This window comes from Amblyomma americanum, chromosome 8, assembly GCF_052857255.1.
Source record: "Amblyomma americanum isolate KBUSLIRL-KWMA chromosome 8, ASM5285725v1, whole genome shotgun sequence".
Taxonomy (NCBI): Eukaryota; Metazoa; Arthropoda; class Arachnida; order Ixodida; family Ixodidae; genus Amblyomma; species Amblyomma americanum.
Window position 1 is genome coordinate 58,760,904 of NC_135504.1, and position 27,332 is coordinate 58,788,235.

A 27,332-nucleotide genomic window follows, 5' to 3' on the forward strand; every position below is an offset into this window, starting at 1 on the left:
TGGCAAGCTTCACCGCATATCCTCTCTGCTTCAGCACGTCAACGATTCTTCCGCGCTATTTTTTCAACCGCGTCGGAACCTCTCCGTCGATGAAAGGATGGTGAAATCGAAAGGTCGGTCCGGAATTCGCCAGTACATGAGAGATAAAGTGATCAAATGGGGTTACAAATTATGGGTTTTGGCAGATTCGGAAACGGGGTACACTGTTCAGTTCAGCGTCTATACGGGAAAGCGCGAAGAACCTAGCGTGCGAGGTTTGGCATTCGATGTTGTGACACGGCTGTGCGAAAATTATCTAGATCAGGGTTACATAATATTTTTGGACAATTTCTACACTTCTACATCTTTGTTTGTTCATTTACTGGAGCGCAAGACACTTGCGTGTGGGACAACGCGGAAAGATCGGCGTGGCTTTCCAAGTGAACTCAAAGACACAAAGTGGGAAAAGAAGGCGAAAAGAGGGGACGTTCGATGGCTGAGGGAGCAGGATGTTTTGTACCTGCAATGGAAAGACCGGCGAGTTGTGAATATGATGTCTACCGCGGACACAGCAAACAAATTCGTCCTTGCAAAGCGAAGAAAGAAAGTCGGGAATACGTGGACAGAAGTGTCCGTGAAGAAGCCGGTGCTGATCAAGAACTACAATGTGGGCATGCTTGGAGTGGACAAATCCGACCAGCTCATCGGGTCCTACAATGTTCTTATGAAGTCAGTGCGTTGGTGGAAGACACTGTTCTTCCACTGTGTCGATATAGCTGTAGTAAATAGCTTTATAATGTTTGACGAGCATCGTCGGGAGCATCCAGAAATCCCAGAACTATGGAGAAGTTTGCACTTCGACCAGTTTGCCTTCAGGCTAGAACTTATCGACCAACTTCTGGGATGTGATGAGCCACATCTTGCGGACCCCCCAGTCGCGCCTGTTGTTCCCTCTCGGAGTGCACCTCAAGTGCAACAGCATCAGCCACAAAAAATGGAAAGATATAGAAACTGTAAATTGTGTTAAAATGAAAGGAAAGTTGAGCAGAAAACAAATGTTTTCTGTGAAGCATGTGCAGCCAACCTTTGTTTCACTTCATCGAGGAACTGCTTTGCACGGTGGCACGATAGACACTAGGTCTAATGTTTCCCTGTGTACCTGAACAGCTTTTGCAGATACAGAGCTAATATTTGCAGGCTGATTTCATATATGGCTCTTTTGTTGAAAATGTATATTTCGATTTTTTTAAATATTTTTTTGTGCAAAGCAGCATTGATGTTTTTATCGATTTTTTCGTTCTTGTTGCGATTTTTTTGCTTTGATAATTTTTTCTTACTGTCACTATTAAATATGTTGTTTGAAACCAATACCATTGGAAAGATAATTTCTTCTTCTACAATTTGATACCATACACTTCAACATGAATTACTTTCTGTGGCAGGAAAAAAATAATTACCAGACTACACGAAAACTACCGATTTTTCCACGGTCACGAAAGTGTTAAAACGTCTGGTTTATTCATACTGATAATTAGGTCCCACCATCTTCGAGTGTACTATTAAAAAGGCTCCACTTACTTTGCGCTCCTCATGATCTGAACAAATGTCCGGCTCCCTTTAAGTTCGAATTGTGTCGGCTGTAATTAATAAAGATGTTTGTGGAAGGATGTGGCATGGACCGCTTTACTCTGCAAGACTATGCTGTGCGCATTTTTTTAGGTGCTGTGCATCAGCGTGGTCTTCTTCTTCTTGCATACATGCTAGGCAGGAAGGGACAAAGCCAAGACATGTCAACTGAATACAGGATGTAAAACAGTGGATATTGTTTGTTACACAGTATAATCTTGATTACACGAATCTCACGGGTTCGCGACAAACTCGCTTCATCCAAAACGAACAGAATCTATGTGCAGATGCACAGGAAGTGCATTCACGCAGAGTTGTTTACAGCTGACAGGATTTATTTACAGCTGTGCTCCACCGCTGACTGCTTGCTGTCCTTGCTGTGTGACTGGGCAGTTGTGACGTTAGCGATGTGCAGGCTGCAGGCTTTGCTTACTGTGTGCACTGTATGACTGGTGACTTTGGCATCGGCGATGTACGTGCTGTGCTTAGTGCTGGAGAATACAGTCATGGCTCATGCATTTGTATCATCCAGAGTGGTGTGGGAGAATGTTTGGAACACCTGAAATTCTGTGCACTGTACGCAATGCACTCTGTCCAGGGAATTTCGCAAATTCGTGTTATCCTGGAATCGGTATCAGCACTGTCGAGTTTTGTTTTTTTTCCGCTGGACTGCTTGCGACTCGATTGCTTGCACGCCATTCTCAAGCTGCATCAATGCAGTGCGAGCCTGGGCTCACATTCTTGCATTCTTCCGTGCGCCCTGAAGTCGCCCTGTCTGCGCGTTCTGCAGTGTTCACCATATAGTACAGTCTGCGTTGTAGTGGCATTCTGGATTGACCTCTTACTTGTCTTGTATTGCGATGCTTTTTTATAGTTAACATGTTAGCATATGCTCAAATAAACATTGAAGAGTAGCTTGGCGCAATTATATTCATGGTTAAAACCTTATTCTCGAAGAATTTGTGCTTAAACAAAAATAATTTCCACTGAGCGATACAACATCCATCGCCACTGCCATCATTTTCAAAGGACACTTCTTTTTGCCGTGTGACAGTGTGCACTGAAAGTGTCGCTAAAATTCATTGTGTGACAGGGTTAGTATTACTCGTGCATGCTTCTCCAGCTCCGCTCTCTGCTGTGCTCCAGTGAGTGGAAACAAGCTGCTAGTTTGTACCATGCATGCATAGGTAGGTGCTGGCGACAGGTGCAAGCGGCAGATGGTGCAAGCTGCAGGTGTACACCTGTCACTTTGCATGCTCATATTGGCACCTCGCCAAAGCAGATCGCACCCATGGCGGCCACGTGCATTTCTTTTCAAACAGTCTTCTGTTTAGCAGACGGTACTGTGAAAAATGGGTTATTCTGGCCCAGCTCCATAAGAAAAATGGGTTATTCTGGCCCAGCTCCATAAGCAGAGCAGGGCGCACACAAGGTCCTTGAAAATCCTTGAATAATAAAATTCCATTTCCAGGGCCCTTGAAAGTGCTCGATATTTTTTGAATCCTTGAAAGTTCGTGGAAAAATCTTGCTCCAGAAGAGGAAACCACGATTTGCAGCAAGAAAATTTTATCAAACCTGTAAATAAGGAGACCAATGTTTTATTTTCTCGGCGTGCGTATTTCTACTTTATGGTTAAAAGTTTCACTAGTTTGGCGGATGCATGTTAGACGGCTGGCCACGTTGAGGCCATTGCTGTTTGCGGCTGTTCTAGTTCTTGTCCGAGCGCATGGTTCAGCAACGGCGAATACAAGGACTGGGTGACGCTGAATGCTACAAAGCTGCATCGAGCGAAATGCAAACCATGCGGCAGATGCTTTGAGCTCGCTGCGTTGAGCAAGTCTGCTTTGAAAAACCACCTGAAAAAAAGAAAAAAAAACAACGCAAATATGCTGTAGGCCTGATGAGTGCCGAGCTGGCCTCAAGAAGGTGTTAGAAGCACTCATTGATACAGGGAGATCAAACAGCGGAACACTGTTCTCGCAGAGAGCATGGGGCGGTTTCAGGAACAAAAATGTAGCTGCGATGCTTCGAGAAAGGCACCAGGCTGCACATGTTTTTTTGTCACAGCTTTTGCAGTGCAGCACTTCTTGTGCAAAGCTGTGGAACGTTGTAAATCTTTGCTTGTGCTGGACTGTGGCCAGGCAGCAGTTGAGGGAGGATCCAGCCTAAAGGTACAGCTGAGGGTTCAGACTTAACAGATAGACGGACTATTTTTGTTGAGTGCGGTAAGAACACTACTTATGTCTTCATGCAAATGCTGGTGTGTCGCAAAACTTTGAAATTCAGCTCCATATTAGGTCCTTGAAAATCGTCTAGAATTATCCTGAAAGTCCTTGAATATCCTTGAATTTTTTCTTACGGCACCTGTATGAACCTTGGAGAGTCTAACGAACACTTAACCTCTCCTTTGTGATGTGGTGCACAGGTGCCGCACAGGATTCGCAGTGCCACCGTGGTGGTGACCTCGTACGAGGTGGCGATCCGCGACCGGTCGCGTCTGGCACCCATCGACTGGCTCCTCCTGGTGGTGGACGAAGCGCACCGGCTCAAGAACTTCAAGTGCCGCCTGGTGCGTGAGCTGAGCCAGTACCGGGTGCACAACCGGATCCTGCTGACTGGCACCCCGCTCCAGAACAGCCTCACCGAGCTCTGGGCATTGCTCCACTTCCTCATCCCAGAGATCTTCCACGACCTGGAGGCGTGCGTCTCTTCCTGTTCTTTCTCTTAATTTAACGCGACAACGTTAAGGAGCATGGGTCGCAGAAACGGCGTCGTCGTTGTCGTCGGTGTCCGTTGCCGGCATTGTTTACCATGAGCAAAAATCCACGAAAAATCCCCGGAGAAGTGACCTAGGCGGGCCACCTAGGTCAAGTGACCTTGTGGCATCATCACAAACTGCCCACCGTGGCAGATGGCAGTTCAATTAATGACTGGTCACCAGAGATTGCTTGGGAAGAGCAACTTGAGTTGTGCAAGTCCCACTGGTGGCATCACCTGCAATCGCAGGGCAGTGGCGCATTCCTTAACCGCTGCACCATTGCGGAAGGAGTGGTGTGAGGACTCCCATTTTTTGGTCCCAAAGACCCGTGTCCCCCCTTAAGTAGAGTGTGACCAATCCTGCATATCCCACTAAAGCCATCGCGTCATACCCTTGAGGTTGGGCTTAAGCGTCCCCTACAATTATTTATTCAGAGCCTTCAGCCTGATGAGGCAACCTCTACTACATTTTCGATGCGAGTGGCGCCATTTTGACCGGCGCTTTGGACAGATACTCTCAGCTTGCGTGCTGTGCCATCACGCGAGTTTATGGCTACTTCTTGACATCTCAAAAAGAACAGCAACATTTTCTGCAAGGTAACTTTATTATTATACATTCGGAGAACAGTGACGAGATGCTGTACTAGTGAGCACTGTGTGATCAGGTAAAATTTCTGACTGGACTGCAGGCATTATCGTTATCACGACTTACTTATAATGACATTAAACCTGAACATGTAGCATTAGTTTTAGAAATAATGGCATTATTAGTGGAAGGGTATGTCAGGTTTCTTGTGTACATGCATGACCGTGGAAATGAGGCACAAGAGATCCGTAGTTAACTTGTTATCGTGGAACAGCCAGCTTGTAAGGTTAGGTAACTCACGCCAGTGCAAAGGATGCTTGAGGGCGGAAGACACTGACAATGCTTTCATTCTAACACTGCGTGCATAAAGTTTCATGGGTTTGCAAAACAACTGCCTGCATTCTTAACAAAGTTCCTCCACATTGTTCCTCCACACAAAGTTCCTCCACATTGCATAAAGTTTAATGGGTTTGCAAAACAACTGCCACATTCTTAACAAAGTTCCTCCAAAAGTGATGCGTACCCAAAATCATTCGTACATATGGCGCTTTCGCGAAGTTTGGCCTGCGCAAAGCTTTGTCGATCGTTCTGCTTGCTCTCTGCTTATAGGAAAACAGCCAACGGAGGGTAAGTAAAACTGAATGTTTGAGTTGATCGCTCACCGCAATAAGTATTAATGGAGATATTGATCATTTATGATAGGCAGGGCAGGGAAGCATTTGTGAGGATGTGGATGTTGCTGGCATTGGCGTTCGTTCTTGACTATGATTCGTTCTTGACTATGAACGAAAGATCCACGTAAAATCCCTGGAGAAGCAACCTAGGCGGGCCCACAATCCGGTGGGGAGGTTGTGAAGACGCAAAAAGGTCACGTGACCTAGGTGGGCCACCTAGGTCACGTGACCTAGGTGGGCCACCTAGGTCACGTGACCTTTTTGCGTCTTCACAACCTGCCCCCACCGGATTGTGAGCAAACTGCCCATTGTGGTGGCTGCACCTGCCATCGAAGGGCACTGGTTCCTCGGTTAACTGCTGCACCAGTGCGCCAGGAGGGGTATGAGGACTCCCAGGGACCTATGAATGTTACAGTATTTACACGATTGTAAGTCGACCTATTTTTCAAAATTTGAAAATCCGTAGTGGGTGGGTTGACTTAAAATCGAAACCAAAGCATCGCATCATAAATAAAGGCGAGACAGACTAGATATCAGGCATGCTACAGCGTGGTTGCATTTTTGCTGCGTGGCTTGGTGCTGGCCTTGAGCAGCTGCTGTGTCAGTGCGCGGAATCGGCATCCCTACTCTGCGAGAGGCAGCCTGTGATGGCTGTCGATAAGCAGCAAACCGGCACCAGCCTACTTCCCACATGTGGCCACAGATTGCGTCTGCTGATAAGCGGCGGCGGCCCGATAACACATTCGCATTTTACTCTTAATAGGCGTCCAATTTCTTTTTGTTTACTTTCAACCGCGCACTCGGCGCTCAAGTGAGCGTTGATAGTTGTTGAAAGGGCCGTTGTTCCAATTGCGTCGGCACCCCCACTCATAACCAGCAGCGCCGATGAGTGTCGGTAGCTGACGGAAGAGCCGACGCCGCTCACGCGTAGTTTCTCTTTGGCTCTGCCGCATTCGACTACTGCCGGCCGTGTTTCACAATTTTTTAATGTAGTGTTTCGTCATTCGTCATTCGTGCTTCGGGTCCGGTAAGCGACCAGCGCTCGTTCACGGCTACGTTTAAGACGGCTATCATTCTTTACGCCGAAGAAACGAACTGCACGTCGGGCCGCAAGTTTGACGTTCGCAACGAGTGGTACAGGTGTGACAGCTGCAACGAGGCAAAATTTTCAGCTGTTTCACGCGATGTCGTGATGTGGCTGTTTGCGAAGTGCGGGATTTCGCTGCAGGACAATGTTAGAACGACGAGCTGTGGGACCGCAGCAGCGATCGCGACAGCAGCGCTAGTGAGGACTATAGCGCAAGTGTGGATGAGTAGTGCAGAGACTATAGTAGACTATAGTAGGACTATAGTAGGAAAAAAAACAGCAGTTGTTAGCACTGGGCCACGGCGTACTGTATTACTCCGCTAGCCAGTCACAAAAGTAAATGAAGTCATCATTTTAATGTTTGACTTTAGTAAACAAGGCAGGTAAGGAAATTCTAGGGCTTATAACATTTTTCTCGTGATTAGCTTATTGTTTAGGTGTCAAGAGAAGTTTTAACAATGGCCTACGTTTTTGTCATGGAGGAATTCTGTGCATCAGTCCCAAATGTGGGCGAAGCTTCACTGCAGACTTAAGTTGTATCCGACTATAACACATTTTCGTTTTGGAATGTGCCCACGGGCGGTCCTGCGTGCAGCAGCTAATAGCGACTGGCGATGAGCGGAGGCCGCGGGGTAGTGCTATCGCGTTCTATTATTAAAAGCCAAGTGTAAACGACCTCCAATTTTTTTTTTTTCAGAAATGTGATGTGGGGGGTCGACTTACATTCGAGTCGACTTACAATTGTGTAAATGCGGTAAGTTGAAAATGACCATTTCCATGTCTATGGGTACTGATCCATTAACGCTGTCACATCATACCCTTACGGTGGAGCTTCTGTGTCCCCTCCAGTTTTTATTCCTCGAATAGTTCTGGCTGTGTTTCATTAGGCCACATGAAAGAAGACTGTGCGTCAAGGCTAGTACGTACGAATGATAGAAAGGAAAAATTGTGCAATGAAGGGAGGGGTACTAGAGTAATATGAAAGGAACATTGAGGGCAAATCGAAGTTAGTCTGCATCAATAAATTGCCACATTCTGGTGATAAAGAGCTACTTCCTCTGGAAACGCAGCTTTTGGAAGCCAGAAAAGGTCAAGCCACGAAATGCAGGTGTTGCCATCACCGACTGTTTTCACGGACACACTGCGGTGGCGTCGAGAGCGGTTTTTGTGTGCGCACTACGCCACTGTTCACTTCCAAACAATGATCACGAAGTGGCACAACTTTTTCCGCGCTATATGTGCTTGTGCTTCGTGCCATTTATTTCGATCATGAAAGTTATTGCTTTTTGAAGATGCGAGAAACCTGAAGCAGGTTGCACCCTGTATAGTTAAACAGCTGTATCTCTATGGCTAGGTGACGTCACGACCCTGTCGACCAATCCGGACTGTCTAAACCAGCCAACAACTACGGCAGTTTCTGCACTGAACGGGACCCTTAATACTATGGCATTAGAACAGTGCAGGCCACTGAACCATTGGAGATGAACTGAAAATCTGCTATCAAGTCATGTGGTGCAAGAAGGGTTGTGTGCCAGGGGTGACGGTTGTGCAGACAAGGCATTAGCTTTTAAATTTAATTTATTGAAACATTGTAACGGCTTATGGTGTATGAGTGGTAAGGAAGTGGCACTGACAGGAAAGCCAGTCAAATTTTGCGCAGGAAAAAGAAATTCAATTCGGTCGAGTCGTCTTCAGTGTGGCCCTTAACCAGCAGTTGTGGCGCTCTGCCTCTGAGAGATCCGAATCACGCTCTCTGGACTTTAACTGTCCAGGGTATGACATGGGCTTGTCTGTGTGTGCAGGTTTGAGTCGTGGTTCGACATGGAGTCTCTGTCGGGGGCGGACAGCGAAGGGGCTGCGCGCTTTGTGGAGCGGGAAGAGTCGGACCACTTTGTGGCCAGCATGCAGGAGGTCCTGCGGCCGTTTCTGCTGCGGCGAACCAAGGTGCGTGTGTCTGTCTGTGTCTGCGCGGTCTAGGCCAGAAGGTGGAGTTTTGTACGACCTGCTCACAAGGGCTGCTCGGCTACTGAGCAGTTCTGTTCAGACTGCAGTGATACTGGGCCTTTCCCCGTTTTGCAAACACACAGTGTAGTGGAAATGAGGCTTAAATAGTTTCAGTTTTGTCCATATGCTTGAGCTTCCGGTTGCATCGTTGGACATGTACACATGTGCAATGATGCAGTGACGTTGTGTGCAGTGATGATGTACATGTGTGGGAGCTGATAGGTGATAATTACGTGCTACATTTGAAATGACCACACATGTGTTGTCTCATGGGCCAGACTCTGCCTGGACCCGTGAACATGCAGCGCTGCAGCGCTGCTAACTTGTCTTGTGCATTCGGTGTTCACATTAAAAAGGACAAAATGTTATGCTCTGAGAAAAACAAAAAAAAACTAGAATGGGGTCTGCTAATGCTAGATGCATGTCTCTTTGTGACGACATGCCACGTGCCAGGCTTGAGGGTCGTAGTAGCGGGCTGTTCGCCCGATGTCGCTAGGCCTAGCATGCTTCACATCGAAGCTGCACCAAAAGTGCTTTGAATCTGGCCACGGTTTACTGTAAAAGATCTAGCCATGTTACCAATTCTCTGTCACACAGTAATCTCAATTAATGAACATATAGTAACTGATTTCTGCAAAGCCTTTGACAGTGAAGCGCGCAGGAAAGCAGTCCAGGTGAATGCACCTCACACTGACGGCCACTCCGAACCGTCGGTCATTCGAGTGCCAGATCTTTGGAGGATCTTGATCTTAACCTAGAATCAAGCGATGTCTGCCAGTAAACTGATCTAGCAACCTGTTTTACTTTATGCGGTTAATTCTTGCTGGTCGTCGTGTGCGCGTCCTATCCATACTTTCAGTGCGTTATGTATTCGAAGGATTCGCCGAGACTGCGCTGATTCATCATAAAAATGCGTGTCGCAGAATAAAAAGGGACGCATAATTGGGGCTCTGCTGTGGTCGGAAAAATAATAGAGAAAAATGCTGGCCCCATGTGAGGGACGCACCCGTGAAAACCACGAAAAGGAGTGTGGCCCTTAGACGACAATACATGGTAGTTGGTGGGTATGTGCAAGAAGCACACACCGAATGGTAGTGCATATTTATCACTAAGTCAGTCCAGTTACATCCATCTCGGGCCAAAGGCCTTTCCCAGCGATCAGTAAATACCGTCTTTAGCCAGCCAGGGTCACCCTATCACAGTATGGATCACCCGATGGTGAATTTGTCCGTGTTTGCACGGCAAAGTATACAAGCTTATGGCAGTTATTATTATGCGGAAAACACGTGTGAGTTTCGTTCGGTTCTGTGAAGCAAATGGCTATTATTACATGTGCCGCCACCTCGGCTTTGCAGAATCAGGAGTCAGTTTATTCATATTTGGGTAAAACCTGTGTGTTTGCGATTGCCGCTGTGATGAGAAAAGGTCATGGTGCACATGTCAGAGTGCCAGTCGGCAGCTTGCAGCTCGGCTGTTTTGGTGCCACCGAGCTGGTGGAATGCAGCAATTATTTAAATTGGTCTTCTCGAATAGTGGCTGTCATTAGCTGCGTTTGTAGTTCCTTGACCTGAATACGCGCTTCCTCGTCATTGGTTTGCCAGCGGTCCCATATAAGTACTGCGTGACATGTTTAGCACCGAGCATTGTGATCCGTTTCTCTCCAGGAGGACGTTGCGCTCGAGCTGCCAAGGAAGACCGAGCTGCTTGTGTATGCGCCGCTAAGCCCGCTCCAGGAGAGGCTCTACAAGTTCTGCGTGGACCGTGCACTGGAGGCGGCCACCGAACCAAAGGTGGGGATTGCGGTCTGCACGTTCCTCTTACTGCGTCAGCTGTTAAGGGCAAGTCTCCCGGTCGTGCGGTGTCGATGTTTGTGGCGTAACGCGAAAGGAGTGCGAGGAGGGATGGAAAGTGGTGCTGCGCTGAGTGTCCCATCACGGACCCGCGGTGTATTTTTGTGCAGCAGTGTGAACAAGCGCTTGTGCCCATTCGGCGCATTGCAGGATTTGTAGCACCGTCTGTGCGCAGTGACTCGAACTAGCGTTTGCACTGTTTGCGTGTGGCACAGTCCGAGTGGCCGCACTCATACGCCAGTGGTCGTGCCATAATTGACGTCATGGAATATTCTAGAGCCAATAAACAAACAACAAAAGAAAATGGCTGACAGTGGCGCTTACGTTGGTTATGCTGTTGCTGTGTCTCAGGGAAGCCCGTAAATGTTTGCAGAATGTTGTGTTATACAGGCATATTAACTCGTGCGAGTTTCACATTTTTTTTGTAGTCATTACGGTAGCATTACGGTAGCAACCCTGTGGTTGCGCCACCACACTGTGAATGCGCCGCCATGCTGTCACGTGGTTGGTCACGTGGTGCAGAGCAACTGCCGGCGGTGCAGCACCACGGCTGATCACGTGGTTCGTTATGTGCGTGGTCACGTGACCAACTTCTACTCAGCCAGCTGTAGCTATCGCGTCACTCCAGGTTTAACCAGAGCTAAACCACCGCCAATTTTTTTTTCTTTAACAAAGGATGCCATTGCAGGTTTTAGCTGGACTGTACTGCCCCATCATTCTTACAGTCTTAACTTGGCTACGTCTTATTTTCATCTTTTCGTGCCGCTAGAAGATGCGCTTTGTGGATTCAGATTTGAGAACAACGAGAACGTCAGTAGTGCCATGAAGACATGGCTGCACCAGAGGGAAAAAGTTGGTACAAAGAAGGCGTGCATGCCTTTTTTCACCTTGGCACAAAGCCTTACAAGTTGACGGAGATTACACTGAAAAGTAAAATAGGTCCGGCAGATATGCTGCTGTATCCTTTGTGAATGTTATAAATTTTGAATAAACAGTGTTCGAGATAACAAACAAAGGGAATTACTTTTTTGGCATCCCTCATATAAAGCCGGTTTTAGTCCAAGCAGTTGGCATACAGGTTCTGGAGGCAGATATGACAGGTGTGGTAAAATCACTTCAACAGGCTGAAGCCGTCGATGAAGAGACGGGACGCATGGGCAGACAGCAGCGCTCTACGAGAAAGGCTGTCAGGTACTTCATACCCAGCGAGAAAGACATCTTTGCGCACGACAGCGATGACGACGAGAGCTCCCGTGACAGCGGCATCAGGTGGGTGTGCAGCGATCGTTATTTTTTTAGGAAAGGTGAAATTGGAAAAAAAAATTGAAAATAGACTGTATGTATGTTGCTTGCTGATTAGTGCTTGAGAGACAGCACTGAGGCGATTCACAATCATGTGTGGGTATTGTTTAATTGACCTGCTCAGAGGCCACATTGTGGCTCCACTTTGGTTATCCACAAGAGCTTTGTGTTTTGTGCCACTTTGATTGCATTGACTTATGCCCTACAGGTGCTGCATCTGCATTTGTGGACACAGCCTGAACACTTTTGAGATTGCTCGTATTTGAGGCACAGTGCTGTCTAATGTGGATGCAGTAATATGTGCAGAGACCTGAAAAGGCACCAGAGGGCTCCGGAATAATTTCGACCACCTGGGGATCTTTAACATTCATCCACAGCACACAGGTGCCTTTGCGTTTCGCCTCCATCGAAACGCGGCCGAGGCGGTCGAGTTCGGACCCGGGAACTGCGTATCAGTAGCCGAGCGCCCTATAGCCACTGAGCCACCGCGGCGGGTGCAGAGACCTGAAAAAAGCACACAACCGCATCACGTCTGGTTTGCGAAATGAATGCAGGAAATTATTTTTAAAATCAACACCTTCGTATTCTACAGTAACTCTGACGCGGCTCCACGGAGTTTGTGTTTTCATTTGCTTGTCTTGCTAACATGAGTGCTTTAAGGTGCCTAAAATTTAGCTGATTTGTTTACATAACAAAGTCATATGGCAGGAACGTATGACTATGATGTGTGGCTGTTATGCTGTCTAATCAAGCTTAATTGTGGAGATATGGGAGAGGCCTTTGTCCTGCAGTGGGTGTAGTCAGGCTGATGATGATGATGAGTGCAGCATCCCCCCACGTATGTCCGCATAGTCTTTCTCGTGAATGTTATCTCTTTGCAGTGCAGTTATGTGAGAAGACTTAATCCAACTTTCCACCTAAAAACTTACTTTACTTTGTCGGAGGTGAACTGGATCTGCGCTTTTTGGCGCTGTCGGGTGTTCTTACACGGTGTGTGGCTCCTGTTGTCTCTTTTTCCGGGAGGCAGCTCGACCTCGTCGAAGCAAGAGGCTCGCGACCCACTTGAGCAGCTGCGCCGTAGCCGCAACCCGGTCATGGACATGCGGAAAATATGCAACCACCCGTACCTCTTCCGCGGGCTCTGTGAGGAGGACGACGGCACTAATGGGGAACATCTGGTCCTGGCCTGCGGTAAGCTGCGGCTGCTCGACTGCATGCTCACGGAACTCCGCCGGCGAGGCCACAAGGTGAGCAGCCGTTTTCGGTGTGTGCAGCCAGCAGGAAAAGTTCACGGCTAGTGGATATGCTGGGGAAGGTGGGGGTGAGAGTGGTTGAAATACATCTGCTACGGGTTGAAAGCAAATGCATGTGGGGAGATGACGGCACAATCAGGTTCCTCGAGGGCGCATTTGTACTCCAACATTCTCAGTGTGTAGGTGAGCGCTGGTGATGGTCGGTCACGTCAAGTTGGTGATGCTGTGGTGCAGTAGCTGTAGCTGGAGAAGCGCATGCGCAGAAAGTCCGACGCGCCATCTAACTTGGATTCGCAAAGGAGTGTACCGTTGATTAAGGGAGGAACTGGTCCGGTCGGGCCGGTGTCGGCTGGCGCGCTCGCAATGAAATAGAGACAGTTCATGCCACGCCAGGTGCCGTCGAAGCACACTGGAAGCTGCTGAAAGTGCTGGTGGTTGAGCGCCATTCGAGTATAGAAGGTCGCTTTTTGGCCAACGCGACACTGCTGTGCCACTGTGGCAAGTCTGTTGTTGACAGCTGCTCCATGTTGCATGCACCTGTCGCTAACGTGAACTGCACATGCACAGTGGGAGGTGGTGGTATGGCTTCAACCAGTGGAGCTGGTGGGGGAGAGGCTCGCACATGCAGAGCAGCCTTGTGAAAAAGGCAGACTCCGATAGCTCGAATTCTTGCCGGTGAAAACTTGGAACGAGAAGAGGGGGGTCATCAGCTAGTGCAATGTGCGGCCTGGTCATGCTGCAAAGGCGGCGAGCAAAGCCTACACTAGCATGCGTTGTGCGCTTCTTGATGGCACTCTGCACCTCCTTGTTTCACACAAGGTGAGGACAGGAGTTAAGTTTTCCTGGTTGGCGACATACGTGTAGGTCAAGAGAGGAGACTTGCGGGAAGGAAAGGGTACCTGACTCCAAGTTAGGGTTTACTGTAACGTTTTAGATACTATCAAGAGTGAAAGTCTTGTCCACCTCGCAAGTTTTGATTGTACTTTGTCATACCACCATGTCATAGGCGCATCTTGTGTCGAAAGAACTGAACGGAGGAGCAGTTTGCAGGAATGCCAACTTCCTTGTTTCGATCTGTTCTGCTTATTGGTCATAACAGAGACTTGGTGCTGCGGTGCACTTTAGTCGAAGCTTACGTGGTATGCATCACTTTTGCTCCCGACTACGCACATGTGCATCCAGTTCTACACAGAAGTGTCTCGAGTTGCTTGCAGCAGGCCCAGCCTTACCTTTTTTTTTTTTGGTATGTGTTTGCAGGTGCTGATATTCTCCCAAATGTGCCGTGTCCTGGACATCCTGGAGGACTACTGCCTCCTGCGGAAGTTCAAGTACTGCCGCCTTGATGGGAACACCAGGGTGGAGGATCGGCAGCAGCAGATGAAGCTTTTCAACGAGGACCCCAGGTGGGCCTTTACTGCTCTGCTTCGCTTAGAGCTAACTCTCTGGCCACGTGCACGTGTTCTTCGACGAGGGCTGCATGCTCTGGATGGCGTAACGTGTGCAAGCTACATTTTGTAGGTTTGTCCTGCAGTGTGCAGTTAGCTGCTTTGTGCAGTCAAGCATGGAAACACTGCCGGACGGTCTTGGGGTCATGATCGTCTTTGCCATCTTCTGGTGCCCCAATTTTATGCTACAGTTTTGAGTACTTAGTGTTCTTTATCTGTTGCATGCCTCTTTTTACGTTTCAAACTTTTTACTAGGTATGTTCCATGTGTTTTGTTTTCTTGTTTGTTTCGTGTTGTGAGTGCCGTCACACAGCATTGTTTCCCTTCCGTTCCCTCTGCTTTCTGGAGCAGGTAAGCATTGTGCCTCTTTGGGTGGCTGTTGCTAGCCTGTTCCTTCTCCCCTTTTCTTTTTTCTCTTGCTGCGCCATCAAACCAAGCAGTGGGAAATAATCCAGCCAGTTCTTAGCAGTTTTCTCAATGTCTAAAGTTTACCAGTTGAGAAGGGCTTATCAGTCTAGCCATAATGAAGCTGCTGTAAACGTTCCTTCTTGATAATCTATGCAGTGCAATCCACTTATAACGGTATTGTGCAAAACTGGAAACTCCGATTGTTATAACCGATTATCGTTATATCTGGACCGACAAAAAAAAAAGCTAAAAGAATACACCCCACGTATTCTGTCTGCCATGCATGCAGGTATTACCCCATGCATGTGGCTACCGCCACTAGGCATGTGCAAAAAGTGTTTTTTGGTTCAAATAGTTTGGAAGTGAATATTTCGAAGTCCTTTTCTGCCCCTTCAGCGATTATAATAATAGCGCTTGGTTCCAAAGGGCGTAGGCAAGGCCCCCATCAAAGATTCTGCCACGCCGGTCTGTTTGTGATGTTTTCACGTCATTCACTTCAAAGCATCTTATTTTTTATCAGACTTTCAGACAAATTTTGGTGGTAAACACCTTCCGTGTGGCCAGAATCCTGTTGTCGTATCTGTTATTTCGGCGATAATTTTATCGTTATGTATACGGTGTATATTTACATAGGGAATATGGGAGAATTGGTAAATCTAAAGAATTTGATTGTTATAAGCAATATATCGTTATATCTGGTATCGTTATAAGCGGATTACAATGTATAACCATTTGAGGTGTGCTGGACCAGTCAGTTAGGGTTTACAAAGGTGCCACGACTCTCTCCCCTCTTCCTCATGGACAGCTACTTCCTGTTCCTGTTGTCAACGCGTGCGGGCGGCCTGGGCATCAACCTGACGGGGGCGGACACGGTGGTGCTGTATGACTCGGACTGGAACCCTCAGTGCGACCTGCAAGCCATGGACCGCTGCCATCGCATCGGCCAGACGCGGCCAGTTGTCGTCTACCGGCTGGTCACACGGGGCACCGTCGAGCAGCGCATGCTCCAGATGGCCGGGGCCAAGCGACGCCTCGAGAAGCTTATCATGCAGAAAGGTCTGTCACCTGGCCATCAGTGTGCTGTGCCCGTCCCTGTGTGCTGAGTAGAAGCTAAGCAGTCACTGAAACTAAGGAAAGCAGAGGGGAATGTACCGTATTTACTCGCGTGATTTGCGCACTTTTTTTTTCTATAAATTAAGGCTTCAAAAAGGGGATGTGCAAATTACATGAAAATTTCTGAACACCTCCCAAAAGCTCTACAAAGGTCATAACATGCAATATATACGTATATTGCTGCCTATACGCAGACCTGCCTCCTTGCTGGGCAAAAAAAAAAAGAGTTGACTCTATATATAGGACGCATACCCCCTCCCGCCCCACCCCACGTTTGTAGTTTCCCGTGGGATGGCATGGCGTCACGTGCGCAGCTCAAAGCAATAAACACGCTATGATACAGTCACAAACCCAGCACTGGGAGGCAAAGGAGATAACGGGCTATGAATAAAATAGCATTATTGTGTGCTACAAATCGAACCACAAACTGTTCGGTACCTATTCGTCCAAGAAGGCGACCATCAATGTGAGCGAGCCGGTTAAACGATGCACAATTCATGCCCTTGCCACTCGCACCTTTCGCAACCACACTGGGCAACGCGGCCGGGCCAATCTTCCCAAGCCTGGCTTGCGTGCACCCGCTTACTTGCTGGCGGCCTGGTGCAGCAGAGAGCGCAAAATATGCGAGTAAAAGTTTTTTCTCCTCAGACATCCGGGTGAGAAGTTGGGGGTGCACAAATTATGTGCAGGCACAAATTACTTGAGCAAAAAAGGTTGCTGTTTTATTTTTTCTGTGGTGTTGATTAGGGTGGGCAAATTAGCTGTGTAATCGTAGCAGTAGATGATAATTTAACTCAGGTTAGAGGAAAAAAGACAACCAACCATGCTGTGAGCAGGATCCGAACCTACAAACGTCATATCAGTGCTGTACCAACTGAACTGTGGTGGTGATTGTCTCCCTGCCTACTTTCGAATGTAGTCTTGTTGCCTATAGCCTAACCCTTAGAGTGCTTGCCAGCGCCACCCCAGCCATAGCAGCAGACATGTGCTGTGATATCAAGGATGCCACATACCCATAGCATCCCCTGTGCAACGTGACATTTGTACAACAGGACTGACACCGTAGAGCACATAAAAAAATGAAAATGAAAAATTGGCTTTTGAGAAAAGGAAATGGCACCCTGGACTGCCTCACATATCTGGAACACTGCCATAAGGGAAGGGATAAAGGAGGGAGTGAAAGAAGAAATGAAGAAAGAGGTGCCGTAGTGGAGGTCTCTGGAATAATTTTGACCACCTGAGGATCTTTATAACATGCACTGACATCACATAGCCTTTTTGCATTTGCCTCCGTCAAAATGTGGCTGTGATTCCATCTCATATCCTCATGCTCAACAGCTGAACACAATAACCTCTGAGGTATCGCGGCAGGGTTTACAATTGCAGTTATCATATTTATGGAAACAAATTTATGCGCTACGTGTTTTGTGTGTAAATGCTTGGTGACCAAACTTTCAATCTGTGTTTGCAGGCAAGTTTGCCAAGGTGGGCAAGGACGCATCCCAGGGTGGCGCCCTTTCGCCGCAAGAGCTGCTGGAGCTGCTCCAGTCCACGGACCATTCGGCCGTCATCGAGGCCAGCTCCAGCATGCTTTCGCGAAAGGAGCTTGATGCCCTGCTGGATCGGACACGTCTCACTGCTGGAGAAAACAACACTGCCCCCAACAAGCTGTTCGAGGTACGGCTGCCCCACCTTCGCTTTATCGAGTTTTCCAGTGTGTGTTGGCATGTGGGTTCCAGGGGCTTTCAATCTTATATGATAGTTGCTGAGAGCACGAACCACCTGGATCCGTGATGTTGGTGTAGATGTCCACACAGCGAGGGGTAGGATCTCTGTTACGTTGTGCTAGGGGTACAATTTTGCTTCCTTTTTGCTGACTTTGTTTTAATCACACATGTAAGCACAGACTAACAGATATCACTGGCTTGTCGCATTATGCAGCATAGGTAAATGTTTGTCATGTATCAACCTTGGGGAACCAAAATGATCTTCAATAGGTGCCGAAAACCTCTCGTGTCTTGGTGTCCATCCCTCACTGCCTAAAATGCTTGCAGAAAAAGAGTATGCAGATGCATAGCTCCTCAGAAAATGCCCAAATTCGATTAATAATAACTGGCTGCATATTGAAGGAGTCTGCTGTGAGCAATTAGAGCATGATTTGTCACTAAAGTAGAGAATGAAAGGTTGGTTTGGTTTCTGGGGTTTTAACATCCCAAAGCGACTAAGGCTATGAGGGACGCCGCAGTGAAGGGCTCCGGAAACTTTGACCTCCTGGGGTTCTTTATCGTGCACTGACACTGCACAGTACAAGGGTACGTACCCACCGATTATTCCGTGGGTACAAGCTTTCGTCCCGGTCCAGAGCTGTAGTTTTGGGCTTTGGGCTTTTCCACTTCATTCTTGTCTCCCATTCTGCTCTTAGAAGCGTTTTGAGATGCAGTGCGAGCATTTGTGGGCAATTGGCCTTTTTTTTTTTGTCAAGTGGAAGCACCAGCAGAGTGAGTGGTTCCGCTGCCATGTGCACTTTGCATCCAAAGGCCTGAATGTGATCCTGATGAAGCTGCGAAGCAGTAGGGAGGTGTGAATAGCAAATTTTTGGTTGCGTAGCAAATGTGAATGGCGGAGATTGCACCACGCGTGCGCCTTTTTCACACACGCCAGCAACGGACACTATGAAGAAAGAGCAACGACTAGCGCGAGATCGTGTGTGTTGAACTTGGAAGTGCCATTTAGAAATGCCGCAGTGTTTCACTGCGGGTTCAATTGAATAGGAAAATCAAATTTTAAAGTATTTGCGAAGTTCAAGCGAGTGGTCCAAAACGGACAGCAAATTAAGTTTGCAGACTGCTATTCAAAATTTGGCGTATTCACATGCCCCTATTGAAAAGGCAGCATGCTCAAAAATGCAATACTGAGGTACTAGTGTCAGTGGTGCATTCAGCGTCGTGCATGGCGGACCTGAGCGCTAGCAATTATGAGGTTTATCTGTCATTTCGACATTGGCAGAGGTAAACGTCATGATGTGCTGACACTTTTGCATAAATGTGTATTGCCTAAATTCAGGCAACTGCGGTCAGGTAACTGTGGTCAGGCAGTTGAGGCAACTGGATTGTTTTGCCAACTCCTGTTTTATTAAAGGAGATGTCACAGCTACCGAGTGCACACATATTCGACTTCTAGCTGGAAAACTTTACACCGGCCCACTGCAAACTGGACTTCGGAAATCCCGCATTAGTAACAGCTTTGGATAATTGTGTTGCATTGAAAGAATTGATTTAATGAGGTTGTACTCTAGTAAAATGTTTAAATTTCAAAGTGCAAAGTGTAGCATTTTGCGATGGATGTGGTTTTTTTTCTTATACGAGTCCTTGTTTAATTTATCAGAACAGTCATGAGTGGTATTTCATTGAAATCCTTCCAGGTTGTGGCAGAGGACAGCTCAAGCTCAACCAGCGACAACCTCAGTTAGGCCTTCGATGTGAAGGCACATCCAAAGCCAGTGCCCCGGTCTCCTGCAGACCCCGAACCAACGGGCACACGGTGCTAAGTCTTTCATTCCAAAATTTACATGCACACTTTTTGGTCACAGAACTTGTGCACCGAAACAAAATTACACAGCTTTATTGTTATTTATTATCCGTATTGTTTCTGTGTACAAGGATTTTATTGCAACTAGTCTTAATGTATGTGGAAACCTCATTTCTTGAAAATTGCTGCCTTTATTTCCTGGGCCTTTCAGACCCAAATTTGTTCGGAGCAATAAAATTTGTGCTTAAGTGATGTCATTTGCACTTTCAATTTCTCCGCAATTTTTCTGTATTGAATCAAAATGCTGCCTCAAATTGTAGTGCCAACTAGTTTAATCCAAATGACAGTGTAATTATTCTTGGTGCCATTGTCATTATCCCTTTAACAGGCATTTTTTTGTTTTTTTCATAAATGGTGCAAAATGGTCATTTAGTGCACCAGTGCTGCCATCTGTTGGCAAATCAAAAAGATGTTTTGTACAAGCACAACTCACCTTAAACTGGACACAAAGCGCCAGAGAACACACGACAAGCTGTACTCGCCATGGGCCAGAAATTATAGCCGGTTTATGATGAGCCGGGCTCGTTTGAAGTCACTAGTGGTTAATGCAGCGCCAACAAATTTAATCGACATGCTAAAAAAGAGTGCAGCAGGTACTTAAGAGGAGCCTGGTCGTGAAAAAAAAAAATTTATTAATGAAGTCACAGTTAAAAAATCTTCAGGGAACATGTATTTTTGCACGCTTATTCTAAACATGTCATTTAATTTCATGTAAAACAATTCCTTGAGCAGTTATGTAATTTTTATGCGTGTATTTTGTGAAGAGGTTTGAAAAAATTTGCTCCGGGAAACTTACTAAAATGTATGCCATTGGGCTCTGTTGACACCAAGAGATGCAATAAGGGTAAAATTGTCTTCCTGCCTATCTTAGAACTTAAGTTTCTGATTTTGAAGTTGTTGCTTCAAAAATGCGAAGATAAGTGTATATTCCCGCTTCTGAAGTGGCAGCTTCAATACCCTATGACTCAAGTTCTATGTTGACTCAAGTTCTAGACTCCCAAGCTCAACATCAGGAGCAATACGAATGTGTCTGGTCGTGTGCCTTTGTGGATATGGACGGACGGACGGATGGTTGGGCGGAATGGCGGGCAGGCAAGCGCAAGCAGACATGTATAAAATTTTGACTCTTCCAAAAAAACCTGTTGAAAATTTGTGGACCCTCCCCCCAAGTTGACGTCAACTTTTCTGAAAAAAAAAGCAGGTCCATTACGCGAGTATATGCAGTATTTTCAAGTCTGATAACTAGAGCTTGTTTGTAGCCTGACTGTTCAGCTCACTAACACCGAAAGTTGGGCGAGTTGGTTGAAGCGCCTGTGTGGTCGTTTCTTCCCGTGTTTTCCCCGTCAGTTGCTTGCGCTTTTTTCAAGTATGATGTTCAGCTTACTTTGTGCACAGTGTAATAAATTTTTTCTTTCCAATTTACTCGCAGCCAGGCAATTTTATTCATTCTCACGTAACAGACATTTCTACGCACATAGCATGCTCACACATCTTTTTGGGAGCGCTTCTGATAAGACAAATTTTCATGGTCTGTTCAAGTTAGTCTCGAAGGGAGTCTACTGTAATAAAACATCCTGGTGCACTGGTGTGTGAAGACTGATGTGCTAAAAGATGACAAGAAAAACTGGTGCTTATTATAGGGATGCACGGAAGGACGAGTTTCTCCAATTTTGTCGCGTTTGTTCTTCACCCTTCTGTGCATGGCTATGCAACGGCCTGCATGTCCCATCACCTCTTTAAGTGTTGTCATTTAGTAACACCAGTCTTCGCATGACAATAGTGGTCCTTGTTGACATTGTAAAAAGCACAGGCAGCACCCATCTCAAAGGAATCGGACTTAAGACAGAGGGAAATGTTCATTCCTTGATACGAGGGACCTGCAGAAATGGACCGTGGCTGTATTGTTCAGTGGCTGGGGATGATTGCAGACTCTGCAGCTTTTTGGTACTACTTGTCATGATTATGCACGGACTGCATGGTAGCTGTACGAAGCATATGCACAAGTACTAGTTTTTATTCGAAATAAAATGGTCGTGTCCATTTTGTCGAGCAGTTTTCACTTCAGCACTTGGTTAAAGGAAGCACCACGTCAGTGAAGTGGTACAGTGCATCATTCTTGTAATTTCAAGGAACTACATTTGCTCTTTGTTGGTTGAGCACATCCTAACTGGCATTTATAGACAATTTTCTCTGTTCAGACACTTCTTGCAACTGGAAACCCATTCGCTACCACCGAGGACATTAAGCCGTCATGCAAGATAGAAAAGCACAAGTCCAACGCTTCTATGCTAATGTAACTGGCAGTCCCTGGGCTTCTGCTGTCATAAAAACTCCACGACCACATTGAAATCCGCCACCCTTTCCTTGACCTACCCAGAGTCCGGGAACTTGGTTTGAGCTTGAGGTTCCACTTGAAGGCAGTGGTACTATATTACTTAACCAAGGTTGAATCGCCTTAAACTGGACAGAAGTTAAGCCATAATGTTCCTTTTCTGTTCTTTGTCACATGCTGTTCATTAATCAGGACGATGTCCAAGTGTTGTAGAATTGTATTTAGAGAAGGGAGGGGACATGAACAGTGCTGCAGGCAAATGGGGTGCTCGCATTAGGCTTGCCAGCTGTTAATGAATTCCAATCGCAATTTAGAGCGCACTTTCTTGCTCTACAAATCGAAACGTGTTTCAATGGGCAATTCGGATTCAGATCCTGGGCTCCAATCACCAATCAGAAGTAGCTTGCTCTATGGTAGATTGTGCTGCCTTGCCCTGCACAATCTGGGGCACATCTTGCATTTCAACGGCAGTGCTGGGAAATGCAGATCAACCGCATAGTTTGTGCTCCTTCGTGGATTCAGGGAGTGCTCTCGACCAGCAGCATAAGTGATGTCATTGTCATCTTGCAATTGGCGACCTTTCGCCATCACATTACATTAGGCTGCGGCCAACAGCAAAAGGCATGCATTCACATGCAGAATACACAGATTAGCCGTTCCGCTAACCAGCTTCCATCTGCAAGGCAGACAGGTGTAGGAATGTCAAAAAATGTTTATTCACATCGCCGCCAACAGAAACACTTTTCTATGACAAAATAGAGAAAGAAAACCACAACAGGTTAAGAGAAATTCGCTTTGCAGGCAGAGGGGCATAAGCGGTTGAACCTGCAACTTGTGACACACAGATACTTCCCCGCTATCTCTTATTCAATGCCGCAGTGTATAAAGTACAAAACTAACATGTCATGACTCAACTTTTGTTCATTTGGCGGCGCGACTGCTTACAGGGGGTGCAGCCTTGCAGGGGTAAAGGCATTTATTTTTTCACAAATTTTTCAATTCTTACTGTCTAAGAAAGTTGGTTTTTTAAAGTGTGCAAGCAGACAAAAGTGGCTGCGACTTTACACCGAGAACGCGCTGATCAAAACAAATCGTGAAAGTGGTGCAGTTTTGCTTTATGAAGTTTGTTTTTAGCTTGCATGAAAATGCCCGTCCTGTTTCTGCACAGCTGTGAATAGACGTGTGATAAAGAATTCAAAACACAAATGGTAAGCATTTTAGATTAAAAGAAATTGTGATTTACCATCAGCGCAGCTGTACTGTAGACACAAGTGATGTGATGAGTAAGATGCAAGGGTGATCGCTACACAGGTGGTCGTAAATGGCGACACTTGAGTTTTAGTCTTTAAAAATGAACAAAAACAAATGCAAAAGCCTGCAGGTATTGGCTAGGAAGACATCAGTTGGGCAGAAAAAACAAATGACTAACACAGAAACTCCAAAGCAAGCAGTAACTATCCATTCCACACGGCACCGACACATCTACTGTGCGCGAGATTGAACATCAAGGCTCGGAGCTCGTTAAAAAAAAAAAACTTGTAACCAGTTCTGCTTTACAAGTCTGATTATACCATTGCACGACGAGGTTTTAGTGAGCGAGATGAGAAGTAGTGTGTTTTTCTCTTGCAGCAAGATTCTTCCGGAAGTGAAAGCTCCCTTAGCAGTGGCGGCTCTTGTATCGCAAAAAAAAAAAAAATGTGCTCATGCTAGTTTCCAGAGCCATATCCTGCTTAGTGAAATAAAAGTGAAATGCCCTTTTCCTATTGGAAGAAACTGCAAGAAACTTTGGCGATGTATATTCTCATAAAACTAAAACTTTCCCATTCAAACACAGACAAGTCTACAGGCACCACGAGACTAAAAAAAACCCGAAAAAATAAGCCCATCAGCACGGTATACTTCTCTCTGCTTTAATTAAGAGCCGGCTTAACCATTTCTCGCGTTCCTTCTAAGTATGACACGTACTGTGCACCTCATTAACCCCAAGATACCAAAGTTGCCTCTGCTTCTGAAGTGTACCACAAAGCCTACGGTTCAACACAAAAACTAACACTTGGACACTGACCGCTGGTTGAATACGACTGAGGCTGTCCTCGTACAGCATTTCGTTCTGCTCAATGGCTTGAGGTTCAGCCACTTATTTACACCTTGCACAATGTTCACTAAGTGTACTTCGATACCAGTGACTACAAGGCAAGAAAATATAAAGAACAAAATAATTGCTTCCATGTCTACCAAATGCCCCATACTTGCCTTATCTTCACCTAACAAAAAAGCATATCAGCTGAGGACTATGTGGACTAAAAAAAAATTTCGCAACAATAATGCCACTCCTTAGAATAAGTGAAAGCACAAGTCAAGTTGAGAACACACACAAAAAAAAGGTTTACTCAACAGACCTGCACACAAACTAATACATGTGACATGGCAGCACACAATGCTCAGAGTACAGCTGACCTTCAGAGAGATGTCAAAGGTGTGGTGAAGGTCACAACACGACAGTGACAAACCGTATCCAAGTGAACCACTGCCACGGTATGGTAGAAGTCGACCCAAAAACTCTATCAAGCAGCAGCAGTTTTACAGTGGTCCACAATTCACACTGATTTGTGACCAACTCACTAAGAGTAATCAGTGTCGCTGCCAGTAGCTGACTTTTAGCGCTGTCTTTATCTTGGTCCTCAGCGAGACTTCGAACGGTCTTGGTCTTTTCAAGGACAAAGTAAAGACTCGACCTCCTTTTCCCCTCCATTAGTTCCCAACTGTCTTGCAGGACATAGCTCAAGCAGCACTTTTCACCTCTGAATGACCTTCACAAAATTGTCGCAAGAAGCTGGCACATTTGCTTGCTCAATGTCCGTTCGGAGACTGACCCAAGTGGCGCAATGCATTGAAATGCCTCGGAAGAAAAGATGTCCCGGCCTTAGGATGTCAGCCAGCTTCACATTCCCAAATTGCCGCTGGCGAAGATGTTCTGTGGGTCCACGCTTTGCTTCACAGCACGGACCATCTGCAAACCCGTGCTCGATATGGTCTGCTCGAGCCAGCGCTTTCGAATCTTTCCAACTGAAACAGGAGCGATAGAATAAAGGCAGAGTACTGTTAATGGCATGCAGTTTGCACCTGTAATGAAGAAGGTCGATGATATCACTAAGCACTGGGAGTGGGCACCGGTACCTTGGTCTTAAACAAAGATACTTATCTACCTCAGGCCTGAGCTCAATGCTATGCTCTTCTTACAGCCTCCTTCATCCCTATCCCCTCGGGACTCCATGAATAACTTCAGGTCCTTGACCCTCACTGGTGTTGAGCTTGTTTCGATTTTGTTGAATTTTCCCTTTCAAAGCCGTGAAACACCAGATACGAGCACCGCACACACCTGACAAGTGGTGCAGCGATGAAACAGCAATTTAATCCTAAATGCCAGTAGCTTTGCCCAAGAGTTCAACTAGGCAAATCCCTGCTTCCACAGTGCTGTCACCTATGTGTCGCACATAGGGCAAGTGACCTTGAAATGAAGAGCCAGACACTTTTTCTTTACAAGCTTTCAAAGTGAATTACTGCGAGCAAAAGTAAGAGACCCCCGTTATCACGTGAACTGTGTTTGATATGCAGCTCGGCATTCTCCGAAGATCGGCTAATTCATGCTGCGTCACCGAGCGTTGAGATCGATGCACTGTGCAGGTATATGTACCATGGTACCAGCTGGCATGACCGCTTCTGTTCAATATGTCGTACTGTTGACAAACAGGGCTATTCTCTTGGTTTTTTTTTCATCCTCACCCTGTCAAATGAACAGACTGCATCTGAGCCTGCAACACCACTGCCTGACTGGTGTGCTAAAAGAAAGGCAGTGTAATGGCACATCACAAACGCTACTACACGTCCTGCTGAAACAGTGGCAAAGCACGCCCTGCACATGGCGGTTGCCTAAACAGCCCACGTAAGGACTTGCACAGGTATTACTCATCAGCGGCACAACATGCTGAGCTTGCTGTGCCTGTGATGTCAAGTGGTGCATTCGCATAGGTAGGCACGCACTCAAAAGGGTGCCCTAGTTTTGATTACAACAACATATCAGAGGTCCACGCTCTGAGCAGGTTGAACATGCTGTTGTTATCACTGCAGTGAACTCCTCATCACTGACAGTTTGCAAGCACAGGAAACTTCAATAGACCTTGTCGACTTGATTACAACGTAATTCCACAAACGGGCACAGACTGCTGCCACTGGAGAAATGTCAGAGAATGCATTTTAACTCGTAAAGGTGCTATTTTAGGCGCTGTCAAAAAGATAAAGCGGAGACACTGCATTACCTCCATGATGGTGGGAAATGCTTCCTCCGCATGCCAGGATCTCTTCCCTCGCCGCAGCCTGAAAAGCAACGGTGCCACCCGGTCACTCTTTGCATAGCGCTCACAGTTCTGCTAGCACTGGCTTTGACTTAGTACAATCTCAATTACAAAGCACGTGGTGCAAATGAAGAATTAATGATTATATATACGAACAAATTAATACTAATGGCTGAGTGGAATGGAATCGGCAGCCTGAACTGAGCAATGCTTGTGAAGAGTTGCACCGCACCCCGAGGCAGCTGACAAACATAAGAGTCTTTCCAACACTTCCTACAAAAGTTGTGGCAACCTAATGACCCTGCTATGCGGCATTTAGAAATTCGTTAAAGCCCTGTTCCAAGTAACTCCAGAAAGAATGTGGCAAAGCTTGATCCTGCCATTAGTGGGTTAAGCAAGGCTGGTCTTGCGCACAACAGTTCTAAATCTCAGCGGTACAGAAACTCTTCGTAGGCTCAAGTTTCGATTCATTGATAAACGGCTCAATCTGTAACCACTTTCTTTCTCGGTTTTCAATAATCTCATATTTGAGCACTACAAATAAGAGAAAGATGGAAGCGACAAGAAGACACAGATGCTGTTTATTTAACTGCGTTGCCCTCTTCCCTGTATTCTTGCACTGCTCAGATATGAAGTTTCCAACCTGCCCGGCCCTTGATTTTTTTTTTTTATGCTTAAAAAATTAGGCTTGTATCTTTCTCATAACACTGAGCTGTGGAACGCTCCCAAGCAAATAGTTAGAGACAAACTTGCTTGTTGACTGTGACAGGAGAGAGCAGAAAAATTCATTGCACAGTGACGACAGATTGCACGTGGAACATGCTGTACCAGACAGCGACAGCACTGGGCCTTGGATTCAGTGGAGTGCACAGATAGGAATCGACATTCAATGTGGTGCCACCGCCGCCACTTATAGAGCGTGACACATTCTGCTGCTTCCCCTGTACTCTCCTCTTTCGCTTTCCTCCTTGCATTT

General features: G+C 46.5%; 2 protein-coding genes across 2 annotated transcripts in view; one reads left to right on the forward strand and one right to left on the reverse strand.

Annotated features, from left to right (window-relative positions):
- LOC144101750 (lymphoid-specific helicase-like) overlaps window positions 1-19,864 on the forward strand; it is a 31,939-nt gene extending 12,075 nt beyond the window's left edge. The window contains exons 7-15 of the mRNA XM_077634885.1: window positions 4,031-4,305; window positions 8,512-8,653; window positions 10,378-10,503; window positions 11,687-11,832; window positions 12,893-13,112; window positions 14,376-14,521; window positions 15,777-16,027; window positions 17,556-17,761; window positions 19,506-19,864. Coding sequence (XP_077491011.1) covers window positions 4,031-4,305; window positions 8,512-8,653; window positions 10,378-10,503; window positions 11,687-11,832; window positions 12,893-13,112; window positions 14,376-14,521; window positions 15,777-16,027; window positions 17,556-17,761; window positions 19,506-19,553 — 1,560 coding nt within the window. The 3' untranslated portion in view covers window positions 19,554-19,864. The remainder of the gene's footprint in view (window positions 1-4,030; window positions 4,306-8,511; window positions 8,654-10,377; window positions 10,504-11,686; window positions 11,833-12,892; window positions 13,113-14,375; window positions 14,522-15,776; window positions 16,028-17,555; window positions 17,762-19,505) is intronic.
- A 2,834-nt stretch (window positions 19,865-22,698) lies between these two features.
- Window positions 22,699-27,332, reverse strand: part of Agps (alkyldihydroxyacetonephosphate synthase) — a gene marked incomplete at its 5' end in the record, with an annotated part of 31,090 nt that continues 26,456 nt past the window's right edge. Inside the window, 2 exon segments of the mRNA XM_077634889.1 lie at window positions 22,699-25,070; window positions 26,321-26,378. Coding sequence (XP_077491015.1) covers window positions 24,946-25,070; window positions 26,321-26,378 — 183 coding nt within the window.